Genomic DNA, 23,931 nt, shown 5'->3' with positions numbered 1-23,931 from the left:
ATTATCCAGGAGAACTTCCCCAATCTAGCAAGGCAGGCCAATATTCAAATTCAGGAAATACAGAGAATGCCACAAAGATACTCCTCGAGAAGAGCAACTCAAGACACATAATTGTCAGATTCACCAAAGTTGAAATGAAAGAAAAAATGTTAAGGGCAGCCAGAGAGAAAGGTCGGGTTACCCACAAAGGGAAGCCCATCAGACTAACAGCGGATCTCTTGGCAGAAACTCTACAAGCCAGAAGAGAGTGGGGGCCAATATTCAACATTCTTAAAGAAAAGAATTTTCAACCCAGAATTTCATATCCAGCCAAACTAAGCTTCATAAGTGAAGGAGAAATAAAATACTTTACAGACAAGCAAATGCTGAGAGATTTTGTCATCACCAGGCTTGCCCTAAAAGAGCTACTGAAGGAAGCACTAAACATGGAAAGGAACAACTGGTACCAGCCACTGCAAAATCATGCCAAATTGTAAAGACCATTGAGGCTAGGAAGAAACTGCATCAACTAACGAGCAAAATAACCAGCTAACATCATAATGACAGGATCAAATTCACACATAACAATATTAACTTTAAATGTAAATGGACTAAATGCTCCAATTAAAAGACACAGAGTGGCAAATTGGATAAAGAGTCAAGACCCATCAGTGTGCTGTATTCAGGAAACCCATGTCACATGCAGAGACACACATAGGCTCAAAATAAAAGGATGGAGGAAGATCTACCAAGCAAATGGAAAACAAAAAAAGGCAGGGGTTGCAATCCTAGTCTCTGATAAAATAGACTTTAAACCAACAAAGATCAAAAGAGACAAAAAGGCCATTACATAATGGTAAAGGGATCAATTCAACAAGAAGAGCTAACTATCCTAAATATACATGTACCCAATACAGAAGTACCCAGATTCATAAAGCAAGTCCTGAGTGACCTACGAACAGACTTAGACTCCCACACAATAATAATGGGAGATTTTAACACCCCACTGTCAACATTAGACAGATCAACGAGACAGAAAGTTAACAAGGATACCCAGGAATTGAACTCAGCTCTGCACCAAGCAGACCTAATAGACATCTACAGAACTCTCCACCCCAAATCAACAGAATATACATTTTTTTCAGCACCACACCACACCTACTCCAAAATTGACCACATAGGTGGAAGTAAAGCTCTCCTCAGCAAATGTAAAAGAACAGAAATTATAACAAACTATCTCTCAGACCACAGTGCAATCAAACTAGAACTCAGGATTAAGAAACTCACTCAAAACTGCTCAACTACATGGAAACTGAACAACCTGCTCCTGAATGACTACTGGGTACATAACGAAATGAAGGCAGAAATAAAGATATTCTTTGAGACCAACGAGAACAAAGACACAACATACCAGAATCTCTGGGACACATTCAAAGCAGTGTGTAGAGGGAAATTTATAGCACTAAATGCCCACAAGAGAAAGCAGGAAAGATCCAAAATTGACATCCTAATATCACAATTAAAACAACTAGAAAAGCAAGAACAAACACATTCAAAAGCTGGCAGAAGGCAAGAAATAACTAAAATCAGAGCAGAACTGAAGGAAATAGAGACAAAAAAAAACACTTCAAAAAATTAATGAATCCAGGAGCTGGTTTTTTGAAAGGATCAACAAAATTGATAGACCGCTAGCAAGACTAATAAAGAAGAAAAGAGAGAAGAATCAAATAGATGCAATAAAAAATGATAAAGGGGATATCACCACTGATCCCACAGAAATACAAACTACCATCAGAGAATACTACAAACACCTCTACGCAAATAAACTAGAAAATCTAGAAGAAATGGATATATTCCTCGACACATACACCCTCCCAAGACTAAACCAGTAAGAAGTTGAATCTCTGAATAGACCAATAACAGGAGCTGAAATTGTGGCAATAATCAATAGCTTACCAACCAAAAAGAGTCCAGGACCAGATGAATTCACAGCCAAATTCTACCAGAGGTACAAGGAGGAACTGGTACCATTCCTTCTGAAACTATTCCAATCAATAGAAAAAGAGGGAATCCTCCCTAACTCATTTTATGAGGCCAGCATCATCCTGATACCAAAGCCGGGCAGAGACACAACCAAAAAAGAGAATTTTAGACCAATATCCTTGATGAACATTGATGCAAAAATCCTCAATAAAATACTGGCAAACCGAATCCAGCAGCACATCAAAAAGCTTATCCACCATGATCAAGTGGGCTTCATCCCTGGGATGCAAGGCTGGTTCAATATACGCAAATCAATAAATGTAATCCAGCATATAAACAGAACCAAAGACAAAAACCACATGATTATCTCAATAGATGCAGAAAAGGCCTTTGACAAAATTCAACAACCTTCATGCTAAAAACTCTCAATAAATAAGGTACTGATGGGACGTATCTCAAAATAATAAGAGCTATCTATGACAAACCCACAGCCAATATCATACTGAATGGGCAAAAACTGGAAGCATTCCCTTTGAAAACTGGCACAAGACAGGGATGACCTCTCTCACCACTCCTATTCAACATAGTGTTGGAAGTTCTGGCCAGGGCAATTAGGCAGGAGAAGGAAATAAAGGGTATTCAGTTAGGAAAAGAGGAAGTCAAATTGTCCCTGTTTGCAGAGGACATGATTGTATATCTAGAAAACCCCATTGTCTCAGCCCAAAATCTCCTTAAAAGCTGATAAGCAACTTCAGCAAAGTCTCAGGATACAAAATCAACGTACAAAAATCACAAGCATTCTTATACACCAATAACAGACAAACAGAGAGCCAAATCATGAGTGAACTCCCATTCACAATTGCTTCAAAGAGAATAAAATACCTAGGAATCCAACTTACAAGGGATGTGAAGGACCTCTTCAAGGAGAACTACAAACCACTGCTCAAGGAAATAAAAGAGGATACAAACAAATGGAAGAACATTCCATGCTCATGGGTAGGAAGAATCAATATCGTGAAAATGGCCATACTGCCCAAGGTAATTTATAGATTCAATGCCATCCCCATCAAGCTACCAATGACTTTCTTCACAGAATTGGAAAAAACTATTTTAAAGTTCACATGGAACCAAAAAAGAGCCCGCATCACCAAGTCAATCCTAAGCCAAAAGAACAAAGCTGGAGGCATCATGCTACCTGACTTCAAACTATACTACAAGGCTACAGTAACCAAAACAGCATGGTACTGGTACCAAAACAGAGATATAGATCAATGGAACAGAACAGAGCCCTCAGAAATAATGCCGCATATCTACAACTATCTAATCTTTGACAAACCTGAGAAAAACAAGCAATGGGGAAAGGATTCCCTATTTAATAAATGGTGCTGGGAAAACTGGCTAGCCATATGTAGAAAGCTGAAACTGGATCCCTTCCTTATACCTTATACAAAAATCAATTCAAGATGGATTAAAGACTTAAATGTTAGACCTGAAACCATAAAAACCCTAGAAGAAAACCTAGGCATTACCATTCAGGACATAGGCATGGGCAAGGATTTCATGTCTAAAACACCAAAAGCAATGGCAACAAAAGCCAAAATTGACAAATAGGATCTAATTAAACTAAAGAGCTTCTACACAGCAAAAGAAACTACCATCAGAGTGAATAGGCAACCTGCAAAATGGGAGAAAATTTTCGCAACCTACTCATCTGACAAAGGGCTAATATCTAGAATCTACAGTGAACTCAAACAAATTTACCAGAAAAAAACAAACAACCCCATCAAAAAGTGGGCGAAGGACATGAACAGACACTTCTCAAAAGAAGACATTTATGCAGCCAAAAAACACATGAAAAAATGCTCATCATCACTGGCCATCAGAGAAATGCAAATCAAAACTACAATGAGATACCATCTCATACCAGTTAGACTGGCAATCATTAAAAAGTCAGGAAACAACAGGTGCTGTAGAGGATGTGGAGAAATAGGAACACTTTTACACTGTTGGTGGGACGGTAAACTAGTTCAACCATTGTGGAAGTCAGTATGGCGATTCCTCAGGGATCTAGAACTAGAAATACCATTTGATCCAGCCATCCCATTACTGGGTATATACCCAAAGGATTATAAATCATGCTGCTATAAAGACACATGCACACGTATGTTTATTGTGGCACTATTCACAATAGCAAAGACTTGGAACCAACCCAAATGTCCAACAATGATAGACTGGATTAAGAAAATTTGGCACATATACACCATGGAATACTATGCAGCCATAAAAATGATGAGTTCATGTCCTTTGTAGGGACGTGGATGAAATTGGAAATCATCATTCTCAGTAAACTAACGCAAGGGCAAAAAACCAAACGCTGCATGTTCTCACTCATAGGTGGGAATTGAACAATGAGAACACACGGACACAGGAAGGGGAACATCACACACCAGGGCCTGTTGTGGTGGGGGGAGGGGGGAGGGATAGCATTAGGAGATATACTAATGCTAAATGACCAGTTAATGGGTGCAGTACACCAGCATGGCACATGTATACATATGTTAACTAACTTGCACATTGTGCACAAGTACCCTAAAACTTAAAGTATAATAATAATAAAATAAAATTCATTTTAATTCTATGTATTTAAATCAAATGTATTTCATGTTGAAAGAGTTGGCTACTATGTACCTTCATTAAAGACGTCCTGTTTAGTCTGTCACAGATGTCAATCAGGCATCTTCTCCCCAGCAAGAGAGTGACCACTTCCACATGGCCATGGGCACAGGCCAAATGTAGAACAGTCCTAAGTGAGCGAGAGGAGTTTTCAGGAAATGTAGTGCAGTATCTCAAAACCTACAATGGTTCATGTAATTGTATACATTGAATGGCATGTTATTCCTCTGCCTTCAAAACAAACAATTTTCTTTTGAAGAAAGTACAATATTTATTAGCTCTTACTGCTCCCTACCTTAATGAAACAGCAGCCTATTTGGATAGAATAAGCTTGGTGTTTGGATTCAGTTCAACTAGGGTTTGAGTTCCACTTTGAACTCGGTCACATACCAGCTATTGCTTAGCCTTTCTGTGCCTGAATTTCCTCATTAATAAAGATGACAAAGCAGCTAGCTCACAAGACACCAGTGTGATGCTTAAATGAGACTCTATGTAAAGCATTTAGAACCACTTCCAGAACAAGCAACAACTCAATAATTGTTAGATTTTTGTTTGTTGAGACAGTCTTGCTCTGTTGCCCAGGCTGGAGTGCAATGGTGTATTTATGCCTCACTGCAGCCTGGAACTCGCAGGCTCAAGCAATCCTCCTGCCCAGCCTCCTGAGTAGCTGGGACTACAGGAGAGCACCAGCATGATCAGCTAATTTTAAAAATTTTTTTGTAGAGTAGGAATGTCACTTTGTTGCCCAGGCTGGTCTCAAACTCCTAGCATGGTGGGAACTTCCCACCTCAGCTTTCCAAAGTTCTGGAATAACAGCTGTGAGCCACGCACTCAGCCAGAAGTTATAATTATTACTATTACTACTCCTTAACAAAAACATTTTAATTAAGTAAAATGATACAATTATTGCTATTTTGCAGGATGATTTAAAGATTAGGTCACATTTCAGAATATCTGATATTGGAACAGTATTTATAATTCATAATTTTTTATAACTATAATTGGTAGCATTTAAAAATCATCTTCTTAATATAGAAAATAGTAGGGTATCACACAATCCATGAGGCCTTACAGTAAGTAGAATACTGTATACGCAGCAGGTCTAGGGCAGTTCTAGGCACCTAATTGACACTTAAATACATTTTAATTCCTAAAAGTACCATGAGGAAAGAGCACTGAAATAACAACATATTTTTAAAACAAATTACTTCTTACTCTGATTTTTAAAAATGTGAAGCTGTCCGGGTGCGGTGGCTCATGCCTGTAATCCCAGCACTTTGGGAGGCCAAGGTGGGTGGATCTGTAGGTCAGGAGTTCAAGACCAGCCTGGCCAACATGGTGAAACCCCGTCTCTACTAAAACTACAAAAATTAGCTGGGCGTGGTAGCAAGCACCTGTAATCCCAGCTACTCAGGAGGCTGAGGCAGGATAATCACTTGAACCTTGGCAGCAGAGGTTGCAGTGAGCCAAGATCACGCCACTGCACTCCAGCCTAGGCGACAGAATAAGACTCTGTCTCAAACAAAAGAAAACAAAACAAAAAAACCGTGAAGCTAAAGGAAACTCATGATTGAGATGAACAGGTATGGCTCATTTTAGTGAACACTTAGATTTACAGAATACATGCAAATCAGACTTTCCAATGATTAATATTAGTATTTAAGACTGATAAATTTTCAAAAGGGCAGTTAAAGCTTATCTCTTATTGTTTTCTACCTTCAGAAATGCTTTTGCTTGAAAGGTGGGAGGAAAAGCTTCAATAAGATTAAGTCCTACTATTCCCATTTTAAATCTCTCATCTTGCTGAGGCAGAACAGGTAAACAAAGTTTTTAAGTATGGAAGGGTCCTGGGAGATAGTGCAAAAAGTCTGCTACATAACATATTCAGGTTATGTTTGATGAATAAATGGATTGATAGAATAGAGTTGGGGAGCTCAATATTTTTAAATACAACTTCTGTAAACCAATATTTTTGTGATAGTAATAATATTTGCTATTTGTTATTTTTATAAGACTACAACTATAATGAAATTATTAATCTATCATTGTTTGCCTATATGTAATGAATCTATACATAAGAAAAACATATACACATAATAAAGTATATACATAAAATCTGCAAGCAGATAAAAAGATTCCCTTTTTACTTCTGAAGAAGCTAAAAGTTCAAACAAGATAACAACCCTCACAATAATAATGATAAAAAATAGTGAGAAATTATTTTTATCTATACAAGATTCACATTTCTCTCTTCCCAAAATTTATTCCATTAATAATATATTTTTACTAGAAATTTTATAAATGCTCACTTCAGAAATCAAACGTAAGAAAAAGGAACAAAAAACTTTAAAATACAAATGCTCAGAAGTTACAAATTTTATCCTATTTTGTACATAGTTTTGCCTAACACCAGACCATAGTATGTTTGTGTGTACGTGCAAGCAAACTGATTTCTTTTTCCTCACTGGCTGTAACAAAATGCATTTTCACACATCAACATATTTCTCTACCTATTGCCACCTTCAATGGCCACATATCCATTCTATGGGTTCTTGTTAACATAAATGCTGGGGAAAAAAGTGCATGTATCTCTATTTTCTGAAGGTATTTTATTACAATGGAATTGATGGGTAAAGGGCATATACATTTTTAAAATGTGGTAATTATCTCCAAATTATCCACTTGAAAAGTCATCAGCAAGTTAAACTTGAAGCAGCAGTGTAAGTGCCACTGCTCTTTATTCTTACAAACACTGTGGATGGAAAACAGTCTCATTCCTCTTTTAACTTAAATTCTCTTATGAGAAACACTAAGGAATTTTTCCTATGTACATAAGTAACTTGTGGATCTGCAAAAAGTACTTTGCTCACTTTTAGAGTTCTTTTCTTTTGGATTTGATTGGAAAGAATTCCCTGTAAAATAAAGTTGTGCTTTTTATCTGTATATATATATAACTGATATATATAACATTATATTAGTAATACAATTTGTTATACATATAATCAGTAATATATATATTATATATAATAAAGAATAAATTCCCTGTAGGATGAAGATACACTTTTCATCTGAATACATATTTTTATATATTAGTAAAAATATATATGGTAAATATTTTTCAGGTGTGTTATCTGTCAGGCCTCTGAGCCTAAGCCAAGCCATCGCATCCTCTGTGACTTGCACGTATACGCCCAGATGGCCTGAAGTAACTGAAGAATCACAAAAAAAGTGAATATGCCTTGCCCCACCTTAACTGATGACATTCCACCACAAAAGAAGTGTAAATGGCCGGTCCTTGCCTTAACTGATGACATTACCTTGTGAAAGTCCTTTTCCTGGCTCAAAAAGCACCCCTACTGAGCACCTTGCAACCCCTACTCCTGCCCACTGAGCACCTTGCGACCCCAACTCCCACCCGCCAGAGAACAAACCCCCTTTGACTGTAATTTTCCTTTATCTACCTAAATCTTATAAAACGGCCCCACCTTTATCTCCCTTGGCTGAATCTCTTTTCGGACTCAGCCCACCTGCACCCAGGTGAAATAAACAGCCATGTTGCTCACACAAAGCCTGTTTGGTGGTCTCTTCACACGGACACGCATGAAATTTGGTGCCGTGACTCGGATCGGGGGACCTCCCTTGGCAGATCAATCCCCTGTCCTCCTGCTCTTTGCTCCGTGAGAAAGATCCACCTACGACCTCGGGTCCTCAGACCGACCAGCCCAAGAAACATCTCACCGATTTCAAATCCGGTAAGCGGCCTCTTTTTACTCTCTTCTCCAACCTCCCTCACTATCCCTCAACCTCTTTCTCCTTTCAATCTTGGCGCCACACTTCAATCTCTCCCTTCTCTTAATTTCAATTCCTTTCATTTTCTGGTAGAGACAAAAGAGACATGTTTTATCCGTGAACCCAAAACTCCGGCGCCGGTCATGGACTAGGAAGGCAGCCTTCCCTTGGTGTTTAATCATTGCAGAGACGCCTCTCTGATTATACACTCACGTTTCAAGGGTGTCAGACCACGTAGGGACGCCTGCCTTGGTCCTTCACCCTTAGTGGCAAGGGCAAGTACCCCTCAACCCCTTCTCCTTCACCCTTAGCGGCAAGTCCCACTTTCCTAAGGCAGGGGCAAGTACCCCTCAACCCCTTCCCCTTCACCCTCAGCGGCAAGTCCCGCTTTCCTGGGGCAGGGGCAAGTACCCCCAACCCCTTCTCCTTCACCCTTAGCAGCAAGTCCTGCTTTCCTGGGGCAGGGGCAAGTACCCCTCAACCCCTTCTCCTTCACCCTTAGCAGCAAGTCCCGCTTTCCTAGGAGGCAAGAACCCCCCAATTACTTATTTCCGCACCCCAACCTCTTATCTCTGTGCTTCAATCCCTTATTTCCGCACCCTGACCTCTTATCTCTGTGCCCCAATCCCTTATTTCTGTGCCCCAACCCCTTCTCTGCTTTTCTGGAGGGCAAGAACCCCCCACCCCTTCTCCGTGTCTCTACTCTTTTCTCTATGCTTGCCTCCTTCACTAAAGGTAAGCTTCCACCTTCCATTCCTCCTTCTTCTCCCTTAGCCTGTGTTCTCAAAAACTTAAAACCTCTTCAACTCACACCTGACCTAAAACCTAAATGCCTTATTTTCTTCTGCAATGCCGCTTGACCCCAATACAAACTCGACAGTAGTTCCAAATAGCCAGAAAATGGCACTTTGAATTTTTCCATCCTGCAAGATCTAAATAATTCTTGTCATAAAATAGGCAAACGGTCTGAGGTGCCTGACGTCCAGGCATTCTTTTACACATCAGTCCCATCCTAGTCTCTGTGCCCAGTGCAACTCGTCCCAAATCTTCCTTCTTTCCCTCCCGCCTGTCCCCTCAGTACCAACCCCAAGTGTTGCTGAGTCTTTCTAATCTTCCTTTTCTACAGACCCATCTGACCTCTCCCTTCCTCCCCAGGCTGCTCCTCGCCAGGCCGAGCTAGGTCCCAATTCTTCCTCAGCCTCTGCTCCTCCACCCTATAATCTTTTTATCACCTCCCCTCCTCACACCTGGTCCGGCTTACACTTTCGTTCCATGACTAGCCCTCCCCCACCTGCCCAGCAATTTACTCTTAAAATGGTGGCTGGAGCCAAAGGCATAGTCAAGGTTAATGCTCCTTTTTCTTTATCCCAAATCAGATAGCGTTTAGGCTCTTTTTCATCAAATATAAAAATCCAGCCCAGTTCATGACTTATAATCTTTTTATCACCTCCCCTCCTCACACCTGGTCCGGCTTACAGTTTCGTTCCATGACTAGCCCTCCCTCTCCTGCCCAGCAATTTACTCTTAAAAAGGTGGCTGGAGCTAAAGGCATAGTCAAGGTTAATGCTCCTTTTTCTTTATCCCAAATCAGATAGCGTTTAGGCTCTTTTTCATCAAATATAAAAATCCAGCCCAGTTCATGACTTGTTTGGCAGCAACCCTGAGACACTTTACAGCCCTAGACCCTAAAAGGTCAAAAGGCCGTCTTATTCTCAATATACATTTTATTACCCAATCTGCTCCCGACATTAAATAAAACTCCAAAAATTAAATTCCGGCCCTCAAACCCCACAACAGGATTTAATTAACCTCGCCTTCAAGGTGTACCATAATAGAAAAAAGTTGCAATTCCTTGCCTCCACTGTGAGACAAACCCCAGCCACATCTCCAGCGCACAAGAACTTCCAAACGCCTGAACTGTAGCAGCCAGGCGTTCCTCCAGAACCTCCTCCCACAGGAGCTTGCTACACATGCTGGAAATCTGGCCACTGGGCCAAGGAATGCCCGCAGCCCAGGATTTCTCCTAAGCCGTGTCCCATCTGTGTGGGACCCCACTGAAAATCGGACTGTTCAACTCACCTGGCAGCCACTCCCAGAGCTCCTGGAACTCTGGCCCAAGGCTCTCTGACTGACTCCTTCTTGGCTTACTGGCTGAAGACTGACGCTGCCTGATTGCCTCAGAAGCCCCGTAGACCATCACGGACGCCGAGCTTTAGGTAACTCACAGTGGAGGGTAAGTCCGTCCCCTTCTTAATCAATACGGAGGCTACCCACTCCACATTACCTTCTTTTCAAGGGTCTGTTTCCCTTGCCTCCATAACTGTTGTGGGTATTGACAGCCAGGCTTCTAAACCTCTTAAAACTCCCCAACTCTGGTGCCAACTTAGACAATACTCTTTTAAGCACTCCTTTTTAGTTATCCCCACCTGCCCAGTTCCCTTATTAGGCTGAGACACTTTAACTAAATTATCTGCTTCCCTGACTATTCCTGGACTACAGCTATATCTCATTGCTGCCCTTCTTCCCAATCCAAAGCCTCCTTTGAGTCCTCCTCTTGTATCACCCCACCTTAACCCACAAGTATAAGATACCTCTACTCCCTCCTTGGCGACCGATCATGCACCCCTTACCATCTCATTAAAACCTAATCACCCTTACCCCACTCAATGCCAATATCCCATCCCGCAGCACACTTTAAAAAGATTAAAGCCTGTTATCACTCGCCTGCTATAGCATGGCCTTTTAAAGCCTAAAAACTCTCCTTACAATTCCCCCATTTTACCTGTCCTAAAACCAGACAAGCCTTACAAGTTAGTTCAGGATCTGCGCCTTATCAACCAAATTGTTTTGCCTATCCACCCCGTGGTGCCAAACCCATATACTCTCCTATCCTCAATACCTGCCTCTACAACCCATTATTCTGTTCTAGATCTTAAACATGCTTTCTTTACTATTCCTTTGCACCCTTAATCCCAGCCTCTCTTCGCTTTCACTTGGACTGACCCTGACACCCATCAAGCTCAGCAAATTACCTAGGCTGTACTGCCGCAAAGCTTCACAGACAGCCCCCATTACTTCAATCAAGCCCAAATTTCTTCCTCAACTGTTACCTATCTCGGCATAATTCTCATAAAAACACACGTGCTCTCCCTGCCAATCGTGTCCGACTGACTCTCAAACCCAAGCACCTTCTACAAAACAACTCCTTTCCTTCCTAGGCATGGTTAGCGCGGTCAGAATTTTTACACAAGAGCCAAGACCACACCCTGTAGCCTTTCTGTCCAAACAACTTGACCTTACTGTTTTAGCCTAGCCCTCATGTCTGCGTGAAGTGGCTACCGCTGCTTTAATACTTTTAGAGGCCCTCAAAATAAGTAGAGGCCTTTCCTACAGGGTCTGAGAAGGCCACCACAGTCATTTCTTCCGTTCTGTCAGACATAATTCCTCAGTTTAGCCTTCCCACCTCAATACAGTCTGATAACAGACGAGCCTTTATTAGTCAAATCAGCCAAGCAGTTTTTCAGGCTCTTAGTATTCAGTGAAACCTTTATATCCCTTATGGTCCTCCATCTTCAAGAAAAGTAAAATGGACTAAAGGTTTTTTAAAAACACACCTCACCAAGCTCAGCCACCAACTTAAAAAGGACTGGACAATACTTTTACCACTTTCCCTTCTCAGAATTCAGGCCTGTCCTCGGAATGCTACAGGGTACGGCCCATTTGAGCTCCTATATAGACGCTCCTTTTTATTAGGCCCCAGTCTCATTCCAGACACCAGACCAACTTAGACTGTGCCCCCAAAAAAACTTGTCATCCTTACTATCTTCTGTCTAGTCATACTCCTATTCACCGTTCTCAACTACTCATACATGCCCTGCTCTTGTTTACACTGCCGGTTTACACTGTTTTTCCAAGCCATCACAGCTTATATCTCCTGGTGCTATCCCCAAACTGCCACTCTTAACTCTTGAAGTAAATAAATAATCTTTGCTGGCAGGACTATGCTGAATCTCCTTAGGCACTCTCTAATCAGATATCCTGAGTCGTCCCAATTCTTAGACCTTTTATACCTGTTTTTCTCCTTCTGTTATTCCATTTAGTTTCTCAATTCATCCAAAACCGTATCCAGGCCATCACCAATCATTCTATACGACAAATGTTTCTTCTAACATCCCCACAATATCACCCCTTACCACAAGACCTCCCTTCAGCTTAATCTCTCCCACTCTAGGTTCCCACGCCGCCCCTAATCCCGCTTGAAGCAGCCCTGAGAAACATCGCCCATTCTCTCTCCATACCACCCCCCAAAAAATTTTCGCCGCCCCAACACTTCAACACTATTTTGTTTTATTTTTCTTATTAATATAAGAAGGCAGGAATGTCAGGCCTCTGAGCCCAAGCCAAGCCATCGCATCCCCTGTGACTTGCAGGTATATGCCCAGATGGCCTGAAGTAACTGAAGAATCACAAAAGAAGTGAATATGCTTTGCCCCACCTTAACTGATGACATTCCACCACAAAAGAAGTGTAAATGGCCGGTCCTTGCCTTAACTGATGACATTACCTTGTGAAAGTCCTTTTCCCGGCTCATCCTGGCTCAAAAAGCACCCCCACTGAGCACCTTGCGACCCCCACTCCTGCCCACTGAGCACCTTGCGACCCCCACTCCTACCCACCAGAAAACAAACCTCCTTTGACTGTAATTTTCCTTTACCTACCCAAATCCTATAAAACGACCCCACCCTTATCTCCCTTGGCTGACTCTCTTTTCGGACTCAGCCCACCTGCACCCAGGTGAAATAAACAGCCATGTTGCTCACACAAAGCCTGTTTGGTGGTCTCTTCACACGGACGCACATGAAATTATCTTTTGTTAATTTTTTTCTGATACACAGGGGATTTTAATTTTAGTTTGCTAAATCAATCTTCAGAATGCCTGCTTGTAAGGTCATTCTTAGGAAGGCCTCTTTTAACGTAAAATGTATCTGTATAAATAAGTCTTTGTGTTTTCTTCTGGTACTTTTCTCATTTTGCATATGTAAAAATTTCAGTCGGAATTTCATTGGGAACTCATTTTTGCGACATAAAATTTCATTAGTTTTCTTCACATAGCAGGCATTTTATTAATAACTCATCCTTTCCTACTCATCTGAAATGTTACTATTATTAATCCCTGTGTATATATCTTACATATATTTCAGTGTTTTTGGATTTCCTATTCTGTTCCATTTATTTATATGTGTTTTTAGCTGTTAGTAAATAATTGTGAGAATAGCACATTTTGATATCTAGAAGAGCAAGTCTTTTTTCACTCCATTATAAACATTTTTAAATGTCATCACAATGGTAAGATAGACAGCAAGTGTCATGCAAAAATGATAAAACCTTGATATTTTCATTCGGTTTATGTAAAACTGATAAACATATTAAGAGCTCACATTTTGAGAAAACTGAGTCTTCTCATTCAAGGAACCCACCTCCCACTTCCAAGTGTCCCTCTAAGAAGCCCCAGTAAAGAACCTATCTACCTAGGTGGATTCGGATGTAAAACCCACACAGGGTTTAATCTGAGAACTCTTCGCCTACTGAAAATGGCTCATGGTATTTTTGACATGGGAATGAGTTCTCATTAGGCACCTCCCTATCATGTATATGGCTCCATGTTTTAAACATGGATATACTTAACTTTGTAAGTTAAATCACGCAAATTATCCACCAAGCGCTACAGGCGGGAAATTGCCAGGGATGGAAAGCAGCTGAGGCTCCATTTGGCTCCGCGGCTCGAGGGCCCGGCGACCTCCAAGGCCCCCGCCTCAGGCGCTGCGGGGAAACCGGGCCTGGGGGCCCCCTCCCACCGCGGGCTGAGCCCCCGCTACCTGTCCTTTCTGTCGCGGGCGTCCAAGTCCCGGAACCTGCGAGTCAGGCAGCGCTCCACCTCCGCGGCGTCGCCCTTGATGGCCACCATGTGGATCTTCCGCAGTTCCCAGTCCCCGATGTGGTACCCCCGACCCGCGTACTCTTGGTCCATGGAGTTCAGGAGCGCCTGGCCCAGGCGTCTCCCGAAACTGAAGAGTTTCCTCATGGTGGCGACTTCTCAGACGCCCACCACCCGCTCCTGAGCCGCCGCGGCTCCTCGTGGCCTTTCCACCCCGACCAAGCTCCAAATCCGCGATTCCCCTCCCCACCCCGCTATCCACCCCTAAATCCAAGATCCACCACCAAACCAGCAATCCACCCCCAAACCCAAGATCCACCCCCAACCCCGCGATGCAGCTCAGAATCCGCGATCCAGCCCGGTCCACCACAGCCTTCAGCAGCGACACTCGCAGCCTCCGACCTCTCAAACCGAGTGAGCTTAACTAAGCCGTTACTCGCGCGCCAGCAGTTGGGTGCTCCGACCTCTCAGACCGCCTGAGCCCAGCAAAGCGGTTAGGCGCGCGCCTGCAGCTCGGCGCTAGCCCAGACTCCGGAAGCCGCTCTCGAGCTCGCGTGGACGGCAGAGGGCGGCTGCAGCTCGGGCGCAGGCGCCGCTGGCTTGCGGGTTCTCCTGGGCTCGCGCAGGACGTCCCGGAATCGCAGGCGCGCATCCCTTCCCGCCTGAGGGCCCGCCTGGCCGTGACTCCCGCTCCTCTCCTCCTCCGAAGAGAGATGGGGCCGCTGGCAGGGGCTCTCCGCAGCCACCGGGGATGGGGCTGAGGGTCGGTTCCTGCCCCGGTGCAGCCGCCGCGGGCAGACCGCCTGGCTTGGCCGCAGCCACAGCGACATCTAGCCCCGGTTCTGCGAGGCTGGGCGCGCCAGCCAGCTTGGGAGTTGCCTGGCGCCTGTAGCTGGGCGCCCAGGTGGTGGAGCATGGCCTGAGCGGCCTCTGGATCGCGAGTGCCCCTGGCCTGAGAGCCCGCCAGACCCTGCCCCTACCCGGCTCCTCCTCTGCCAGAGCTCGAGACCTCTAGCCAGGGGCCCTCTGCAGCCACCGGGGATGGGGCTGAGGGCCGGTTCCCGCCCCTGTGCAGCTGCTGCAGGACAGACCGCCTGGCTCGGCCGCAGCCACAGGGACATCTGGCCCTGGTTCTGAGATGTGGGGAGTGCGGGCGGGCTCGAGAGTTGCCTGGAGGCTGCTGCCTGCACACAGAAGGCGGCTGCAGCTTGGGTGCCCAGGCGGGCTGGAGGTGCATGGCCTGGTCGGCCTCGGGATCGCCAGCGCGCCCAGCCTGAGGGCCCCCAGGTCGTGCCTCCCGCCCACTCCTCCACCTGAGGGGGATTGGGGCCGCTGGCATGGGCACTCGGCAGTCACCCCGTGTGGGGTTGAGCGGCGGGTTCTCGGTTCTGCCCCTGTGCAGCCGCCGCCGGGCAGAATGCTGGCTTGGCTGCAGCCACTGGGACACCTGGCCCTGGTTCTGCGATGCTGGGAGCGCGAGTGGGCTCGGAGGTTGCCAGGCAGCTGCTGCCTGCACACAGAGGGCGACTGCAGCTTGGGCGCCCAGGCGGCGGAGCATGGTCTGGGTGGCCTCTGGAATGCGTGCGCGCCAGACCTGAGGGCCCTCCTGCTGGTGCCACCTGACCCGGTCTTCCTCTGCTGGAGCCTGGAGCAGCTGGAATGGCCACTCTGCAGTCACAGGGGATAGAGTTAAGTTTTCTTATCCCAGGCATGCACACAAAAAGGTAACTATTCTGTGAGGTAATTAACATGTTAATTGACTTCATTTTGGTAATCATTTCAGAATGTGTGTATAAACGCATCACATGTACAATTTTCTCTATTACACCTCAGTAAAGCTGAAATAATTAACAGGATCGAAAGGATAAACCCACAGTTCTATAGTAACAGTTGGACACTTCAATACCTCATTTTAATTAATGGATAGAAAAACCAGACAGAAGCTTTATGAGAAATACAAGACTTAAACAACAGTATAAACCATTGAGAGCTAATATACATATACAGAACAGTCCATCCAACAACAGCAGAACATACATTCTTTTCAAGTGTATATGGAACTTTCTCTAGGATAGGCCATATCTTCGTCCACAAAATATGTCCTAATCATTTTTAAAAGTTTGAAATCATACAAAATATAATTTACAACCACAATGGAAGAAACAACAGATAAATAAGTGAAAACTGGAAAATTCACAAAAATGTGAAAATTAAACAATACAGTCTTAAACTACCAGTGAGTGAAAAAATAAATCACAAGCAAAATTATAAAATATCTTGAGACAAATTAAAATAAAAACAAAACATACCAAAACTTATTGAATGCAGTGAAAGTAGAGTTCAAGGGAAAATGTATGGATATAAACAACTACATTTAAGAAAAAATCTCAAATCAATATCCTCATTCTATACCTAAAGGCAGTGGAAGAAAACAAAAAAAAGACTAAATCCAAAGCTAGCAGAAGGAAAGAAATAATAAAGAGCATAATTAGAGCATAAATCAATAAAATAGAATGTTGGAGAGCAGTAGAATAAATAAACATAGATTCTTTGAAAGATCAAGCCTTTCACTATATTGACTGAGCAAAAGATGAAAGACTAATTACTAAAATAATAAATGAAAGCAGAGCCATTACTACCAACTTTACAGAAATACAAAAGGATTACAGGAGTATACTGTGAACAACTGTCTAACAACAAATTAGGTGCCCTGGATGAAATGGACGAATTGCTAGAAAGACACAAACTACTAAAGTGGTTCAAGAAGAAAGAGAAAATCTGAATAGACCTATAACCTAAGAGATTGAATTAGTAATCGAAAGCGATTAACAAAGAAACTTTTATGACCAAATAGCTGCATTAACTGGTGAGTCAACCTAACATTTAAAGAAGAATTAATACTATTTCTTCTCAAAGTCTTCTGACAAAATATGTGAAGAAGGAATACTTGCTAATTCATTTTTTGATAATAGCATTATCCTTATACCAAAGCCAAGGAGAGCACAAAAAAGAGAACTACAGCACAATATCCCTTATGAATATATAAGCAAAAATCTCTGCAAAATACTAGCAATACTACCAAAATACTAGCAGCAATACTGTATAATCAAAGGATTGTAAACTATCACCCTGTGAGATTTATCCCCAAAATGCAAGGGTGGCTCAACATATAAAAAATCAATCAGTGTAATGTACTGTAACAGTAAAATGAATACGCACGTGATTATTTCAATTGATGAAGAAAAAACATTGATGAAATACAATACCCTTCTATAATAAAAATACTCAATGAACTAGGCATAGAAGGGAACTTCTGCAACCTGACAATGGGATGTGTAAAAAACCAACAGTTAATATCATGATCAATGATGAAACACTGAAAGCTGTTTTCCTAACACCTAGAACAAGACAAGGATGGTGCATTTGCCACTTGTATTCAACATAGCATTGGCAGTTCTACCCAGAGCAATCAGGCAAGACAAAGAAATAAAAGGCATCTAAATTAGAAATAAAAAATAGAAGTAAAATTATATCTACACATGATCTTATGTGTATAAAGCTCCAAACAAAACACAAAACCGATTATAACTAATAAAAGAGGCAGGATGCAAAACAAACATATGCAAATGAGCTATATTTCTATATAGTTGTAAAGAACTATGAAAACATTTTAAAAATTCCATTTATAATAGCATCAAAGAATAAGTTATTCAGGCATAAATCTAATCATGGTGGTATACACAAAACTGTGCTGAAAAAAACTAAAGAGAGTGGAAATAACTGGAAAGACATTCTGTGTTCACGGGTTGTAAGACAACATTGTTAAGATGACAATACCATCTAAAGTAATCTACAGATTCAATGCAATACCATCAAAATCCCAAAGGCATCTTTGCAGAAACAAAGAAACTCATTCTAAAATTCATACAAAAATTCAAAGGATCTGACAGACAAAAACAGTCTTGAAAAAGAATATTGGAAAACTCACATTTTTCAGTTTCACAACCTACTACAAATCTACAGTAATCAAGAGAGTGTGGTACTGGCATAAGACCAATAGACTTTTAGACCAATAGAATAGAATAGATTTGAGATCCTACAAATTAGTCCTCACATATATGGTCAATGACCGTTCAACAAGGTGGCCAAGTCTAGTCAAGGGAGGAAAGAACAGTCTCTTCAACAGCTGGATGTCAGTGCACAAGAGAGAAGTTAGACCCCTACCTTGCAGTATATACAAAAATTAATTCTAAATTAATAAAAGACTTAAATGTAAGGACTAAAAATATGTAACTCTTAGAAGAAAACACAAGGTAAACCTTTATGACCTTTGAGTTTTAAGTGTATTTTGAAGTATGACAGAAAAGCACAGATAACAAAAGAAAATACTCGTAAATTAGATTTAATCAAAATAAAAAACCTTTATGCATCAAAGGATACCATCAAGGGACTGAAAAGACAACCCATAGTATGTGAGAAAATATGTATCTGATAAAATCAAAGTGTGTATCTGATAAAAGCTTAATATCCCACAACTCAACAACAGAATTTCTAACATCCTAATTAAAAAATAGGCAAAGGACTTGAATAGACATTTCTCCAAAGAAGATACATAAATGTCTAAGAAGGACAAGAAAAGATGCTAAACACCGTTATTCATTAATAAAATGCAAGACAAAATCAAAATGAGATGCCACTTTGCATCCACTAGTAAGGCTTTCATAACAACGACACAGAAAATAAATGTTGCTAAGGAGGTGGAGAAATTGGAGCCCTCGTGAACTGACTACTAGGAATAGAAAATGATGCACTTGCTGTGGAAAACAATTTGGTGGTTCCTCACAGAATCACACAGAGAACCAGAAATTCCACTCCTAGGTATTATTCACACATACAAAAATTGACAGCAGGGTCTGGAACAGATATTTTTACACCCAAGTTAATTGCAGCATTATTCGTTATAGCCAAAAGGCAGAGACAACCCGTGTCCATCAACAAATGAATGGATACACAAATATGATACATAAATAATAGAATATTATTCAGCCATTAAAGAGGATGAAGTTCTGATACATGCAACATGGGTGAAACTTGGAAATATGATGCTGAGTGAAGTAAGCCAGACACGAAAGGACAGATGTTGTATGATTCCACTGATATGAAATATCTAGAATAGGCAAATTTGTGAAAATAGAATGAAGATTAGTGTTTCCCAGAGACTGGGGAGAGGTAGCAATGCTGGGTTATTGTTTAATGGGTACTTTATTTCTGTTTGTGATAGAAATGAAGATGCTGGTTGTACAAAACTGGGAATGTACTTAATGCTACTGAATTATATACTTAAAGTTAAAATTTTAACACAATTTAAAAATTTAAATATAGATCTGAGAATTCCTATATCCATTTTTATTTGAAAGTTATTTGCTCAATTGCCAAATATTAAGGTTTTTCTGAATATATTTTTGTTATTGACTTAATTTAGTCCTATTTTGCTCAGAGTACAAACTGTCTATGATTTAAATCCTTTTATATTTATTGAGAATTATTTTATGGTCTAGTATTTAATCTATCTTGATTAATGTTCCACATGCACTTGAAAAGTAGATCTGATGATCGTCACCTTTACTCTGTTGATATCTGTTTCACACATTTTGAAGTTTCACTAGGTTCACCCATTTAAGATTGTTAATTTTATGAACTGGCCTATTTTGATTATGACTCGACACCTTTATCTTTGGCAGTACTCCTGTTCTGAAGACCACTTTATCTAATATTAATATGGGCATACCAACTCTTTTAGGATTAGTATTTGCATGGCACATTTACATCTATACTTTTGCCTAAATGTTGTGTCTGTATCTAAAATGTGGTTCTTGTGAGCAGCATAGTGTTGGGTCTTGTTTATTTATTTATTGTTTAATCTCATCTGAAAATCTGAACTTTGAAATTGAGATATCCAGTCCTTCTATATTTATGTATTAGAAACAGGGTCTGGCTCGGTCACACAGGCTGGGCTGCAGTGGCATGATCATAGCTCATTGTAACCTTGAACTCCTAGGGTCAAAGGATCCTCTCACCTCAGCCTCCTGAGTAGCTAGGATTGCAGGGATATGGCATTGTGCCTGGCTAATTTTTTATTATTTAAATTTTTCTTTTTTTGCAGACACAGGATCTCACTATGTTGCCAGGGCTGGTCTCAGACTCCTGGTCTCAAGTCATCTTCCCACCTCAGCTCCCAGAGTGCTGGGGTTACAGGCATGAGCTATGAAGGCTGGGCCCTTTTATATTTAATGTAATCGTTGAAATGACTAGATTTAAGTGTACCCTGTTGCTATTTGTTTTCTGTCTCTGTTTCTTTTTTTCTTGATTCTTCCTTTAGTGTGATTATTTTTTAGTCTTCTGTTTTCTCTCTTCTGCTGGCTTTTTAGCTATATCTGTTTGTTTCAATTTTTTAAATTGTTAGCTGAAAGATTACAATACGTAGGCCAGGCGTGGTGGCTCACACCTGTAATCCCAGCACTTTGGGAGGCTGAGGACTGCAGATCACATGAGTCCCAAAGTTCAAGACCAGCCTGGCCAATATGGTGAAACCCTGTCTCTACTAAAAATACAAACCAATCCAGGCGTGGTGGCATGCTCGTGTAATCCCAGCTACTTGGGAGGCTGAGGCATGAGAATCGCTTGAACCCAGGAGGTGGAGATTGCAGTGAGCCGAGATCACACCACTGCACTCCAGCCTGGGTGACAGAGTGAGACTCCGCCTCAAAAAAAAAAAATTACAGTATGTATCTTTATCACAGTCTACCTTGAGTTTATATATATATATATATATATATATATATATATATATAATTTTTTTTTTGAGACAGAGTCTCGCTCTGTTGCCCAGGCTGGAGTGCAGTGGCACAATCTTGGCTCACTGCAAGCTCCACCTCCCGGGTTCGCACCATTCTCCTGCCTCAGCCTCCCGAATAGCTGGGACTACAGGTGCCCACCACCACGCCCGGCTAATTTTTTGTGTTTTTAGTAGAGACGGGGTTTCACCATGTTAGCCAGGATGGTCTCGATCTCCTGACCTCGTGATCCACCCATCTCGGCCTCCCAAAGTGCTGGGATCAGAGACGTGAGCCACCGCGCCCGGCCTGAATTAATATTTTAACACTTTAGTTAAAGATAAGAGCCTTAAAATGGTATAATTCCAATTACTCTCCTTTGTCCTTTATGTTAGTTTTGTCACTTATTTTTTTTTCTGCATGTTCGTTGTGAGTTATCAGGAATTAGTGTTGGATTTTGCCAAAATTCTTTTATGTCTTTTGACATGATTCTATTGATGTTCTACTTTATTTATTTATATGAGGTACTATGTTCATTGTGTTTTAGATAGTAAACCAAATTTGCATTACTAGTATTAATTCCAGAGACATGTAGTGTATGATCGTCTTACATACTGTTGGATGTAATTTGCTTCCAGGTTGTTAAACACATTTGCAGGTAAACTTATGAGAGACATTGTTTGGCACTTTCCTTTTCTTCTGATGTCTCCATCCTGCTTTGGTATCAAGCTAATATTGGCTTTCTAAAATGTTTTGGCATATCTTCTCTTCTGTATTTGCTGGAAATGTTTGTGTATGACTGATATATTTTCTTCCTTAAATGTTAGATGGAATTCATGGGTTAAGGCTTCTAGCACTACACTCTTCTTCAGAGGGAATATGTTTAATTACTAATTCAATTTTTTTTTACTTTATATACATCTATGAAGATTTTCTATTTGTTCTTTAGTCAATTTTGCTACTTAATGTCTTTGTCGGAATTTGCTTATTTCATTTATGTTGCTAAACTTGTTGACATTAGTTGTTCATCATAATACCTTAAATTCTTTTAAAATTTCTGTTGAATCTGTTGTGAGGTTCTATCTTTCATTCTTTTTTTTTTTTTTTCTCAGACAGAGTCTCGCTCTTGTCACCCAGGCTGGATCCAGCATCCTGCTACTGGATATGTAGATAAAAGAGAAGTATTACATCTTTGAGATATGGAATCAACCTAAGTGCTGCTCTAAGCATACAAGTGCAGGTATCTTTTTTATATAGTATTTCTCCTTTATGTATATATCCAGTAGCAGGATTGCTGTATTCCATATCTTTACGATAGCAAAGATATGAAATCAATCTAAGTGTCCATCAATAGATGATTGGCTAAAGAAAATGTGGTATGCATACAATGGAATACTATTCAGCCATAAAAACAATAAAATCCACAGTAGTCTCATGTAACAAATCTGCACATGTATCCCTATGTCTAAAATAAACTTCAAAATTTTAAAAAGAATGAAATCATGTCTTTTGCAGCAACATGGATGGAAATGAAGTTCATTATCTTAAGTAAAATAACAGAAACAGAAAGTCAAATACTGCATGTTCTCACTTATAAATAGGAGCTAAATAACACATACTCATGGACACAGAGAGTGGAATAATAGTCATTGGAGACTCAGAAGGGTGTGTGAGTGAGAGGGGTGAGGGTTGAGCAATTTCGTAGTGGATATAATGTGCACTCTTCAGGGAATGTTTACACTACAAGTCCAGACTTCACCACTACCCAGTATGTCCATGTAACAAAACTACACTTGTACCCCTTAAATTTATACAAATACAAATTAAAACATGCATGAGAGAGGACCTTAATTTGTCTTTTCTCTTTCTCTCTTTCATTCTTCTTTTTGACAGAGTTTTGCTCTTATCACCCGGGCTGGAGTGCAGTGGTGTGATCTCGGCTCACTACAACCTCTGCCTCCCAGATTCAAGTGATTCTCCTGCCTCAGCCTCGAGAGTAGCTGGGATTCCAGGCCTGTGCTGCCACTAGTAGAGACGGGGTTTTAACATGTTGGCCAGGCTGGTCTTGAACTCCTGACCTCAGATGATCTGCCTGCCTTGGCCTCCCAAAGTGCTGGGATTACAGGCATGAGCCACCGCGCCTGGCCAAAATCAGTTATCAACTAATTTTCAAACATGTAACTAGCAGGGGTCCCAGTAATGGGGGGACCATTATTGCATGCTTTGAAATTTGAGGGTCTCATTCTGCTGATTAATCTCTAGGCAGCAAAAAACAAAACAAAAAGCAGAACAAACCAAAAAAGTCTACGATGCCTATCAGGGAATGTTTAAGGGTTGTACCAGCGTTTTTTTTTTTACGGTGTGCTTGACACAGAATTTTGTTTTACTTGCTGGGCAGGCTGTGATCTAATTGCCTAGTTGTGACCAATTTTTCCCTAGATGCATAATTTTTTTTCTGAGACTGGCAGACCACTAGGGGTCACCTTGCCAGCCTGTGTACCAGTTAATTAATCCTTACCCAAGAGACTTTTTCTTCCAAGACTTTTTCCTCCAAGACTGTCCTAATAGTTTATTAATTTTTTTTTTTTTTTTTTTAGACAGAATCTTGCTCTGTTGCTCAGGCTGCAGTGCAATGGCACAATCTCGGCTTACTGCAACCTCTGCCTCCCAGATTCAAGCAATTCTCCTGCCTCAGCCTCCTGAGGAGCTGGGACTACAGGCGTGCCCACCATGCCCAAC

General features: G+C 41.4%; 2 protein-coding genes across 2 annotated transcripts in view; both read right to left on the bottom strand.

The window, feature by feature from the left end:
- Positions 1-15,921, bottom strand: part of LOC100976475 (ankyrin repeat domain-containing protein 18B-like) — a 64,849-nt gene extending 48,928 nt beyond the window's left edge. The window contains 2 exon segments of the mRNA XM_055117828.1: positions 4,651-4,765; positions 14,301-15,921. Coding sequence (XP_054973803.1) covers positions 4,651-4,765; positions 14,301-14,506 — 321 coding nt within the window. The 5' untranslated portion in view covers positions 14,507-15,921.
- LOC117981759 (uncharacterized) lies at positions 14,854-15,917 on the bottom strand. The gene is given in 2 exon segments (XM_055117827.1): positions 14,854-15,152; positions 15,155-15,917. Coding segments are annotated over 2 exon segments (1,062 nt in total).
- Positions 15,922-23,931: the final 8,010 nt, after the last annotated feature.

The sequence above is a fragment of the Pan paniscus genome, chromosome 11 (assembly GCF_029289425.2).
Source record: "Pan paniscus chromosome 11, NHGRI_mPanPan1-v2.0_pri, whole genome shotgun sequence".
Lineage (NCBI taxonomy): Eukaryota > Metazoa > Chordata > Mammalia > Primates > Hominidae > Pan > Pan paniscus.
This window is presented reverse-complemented; position numbering and strand designations above follow the sequence as displayed.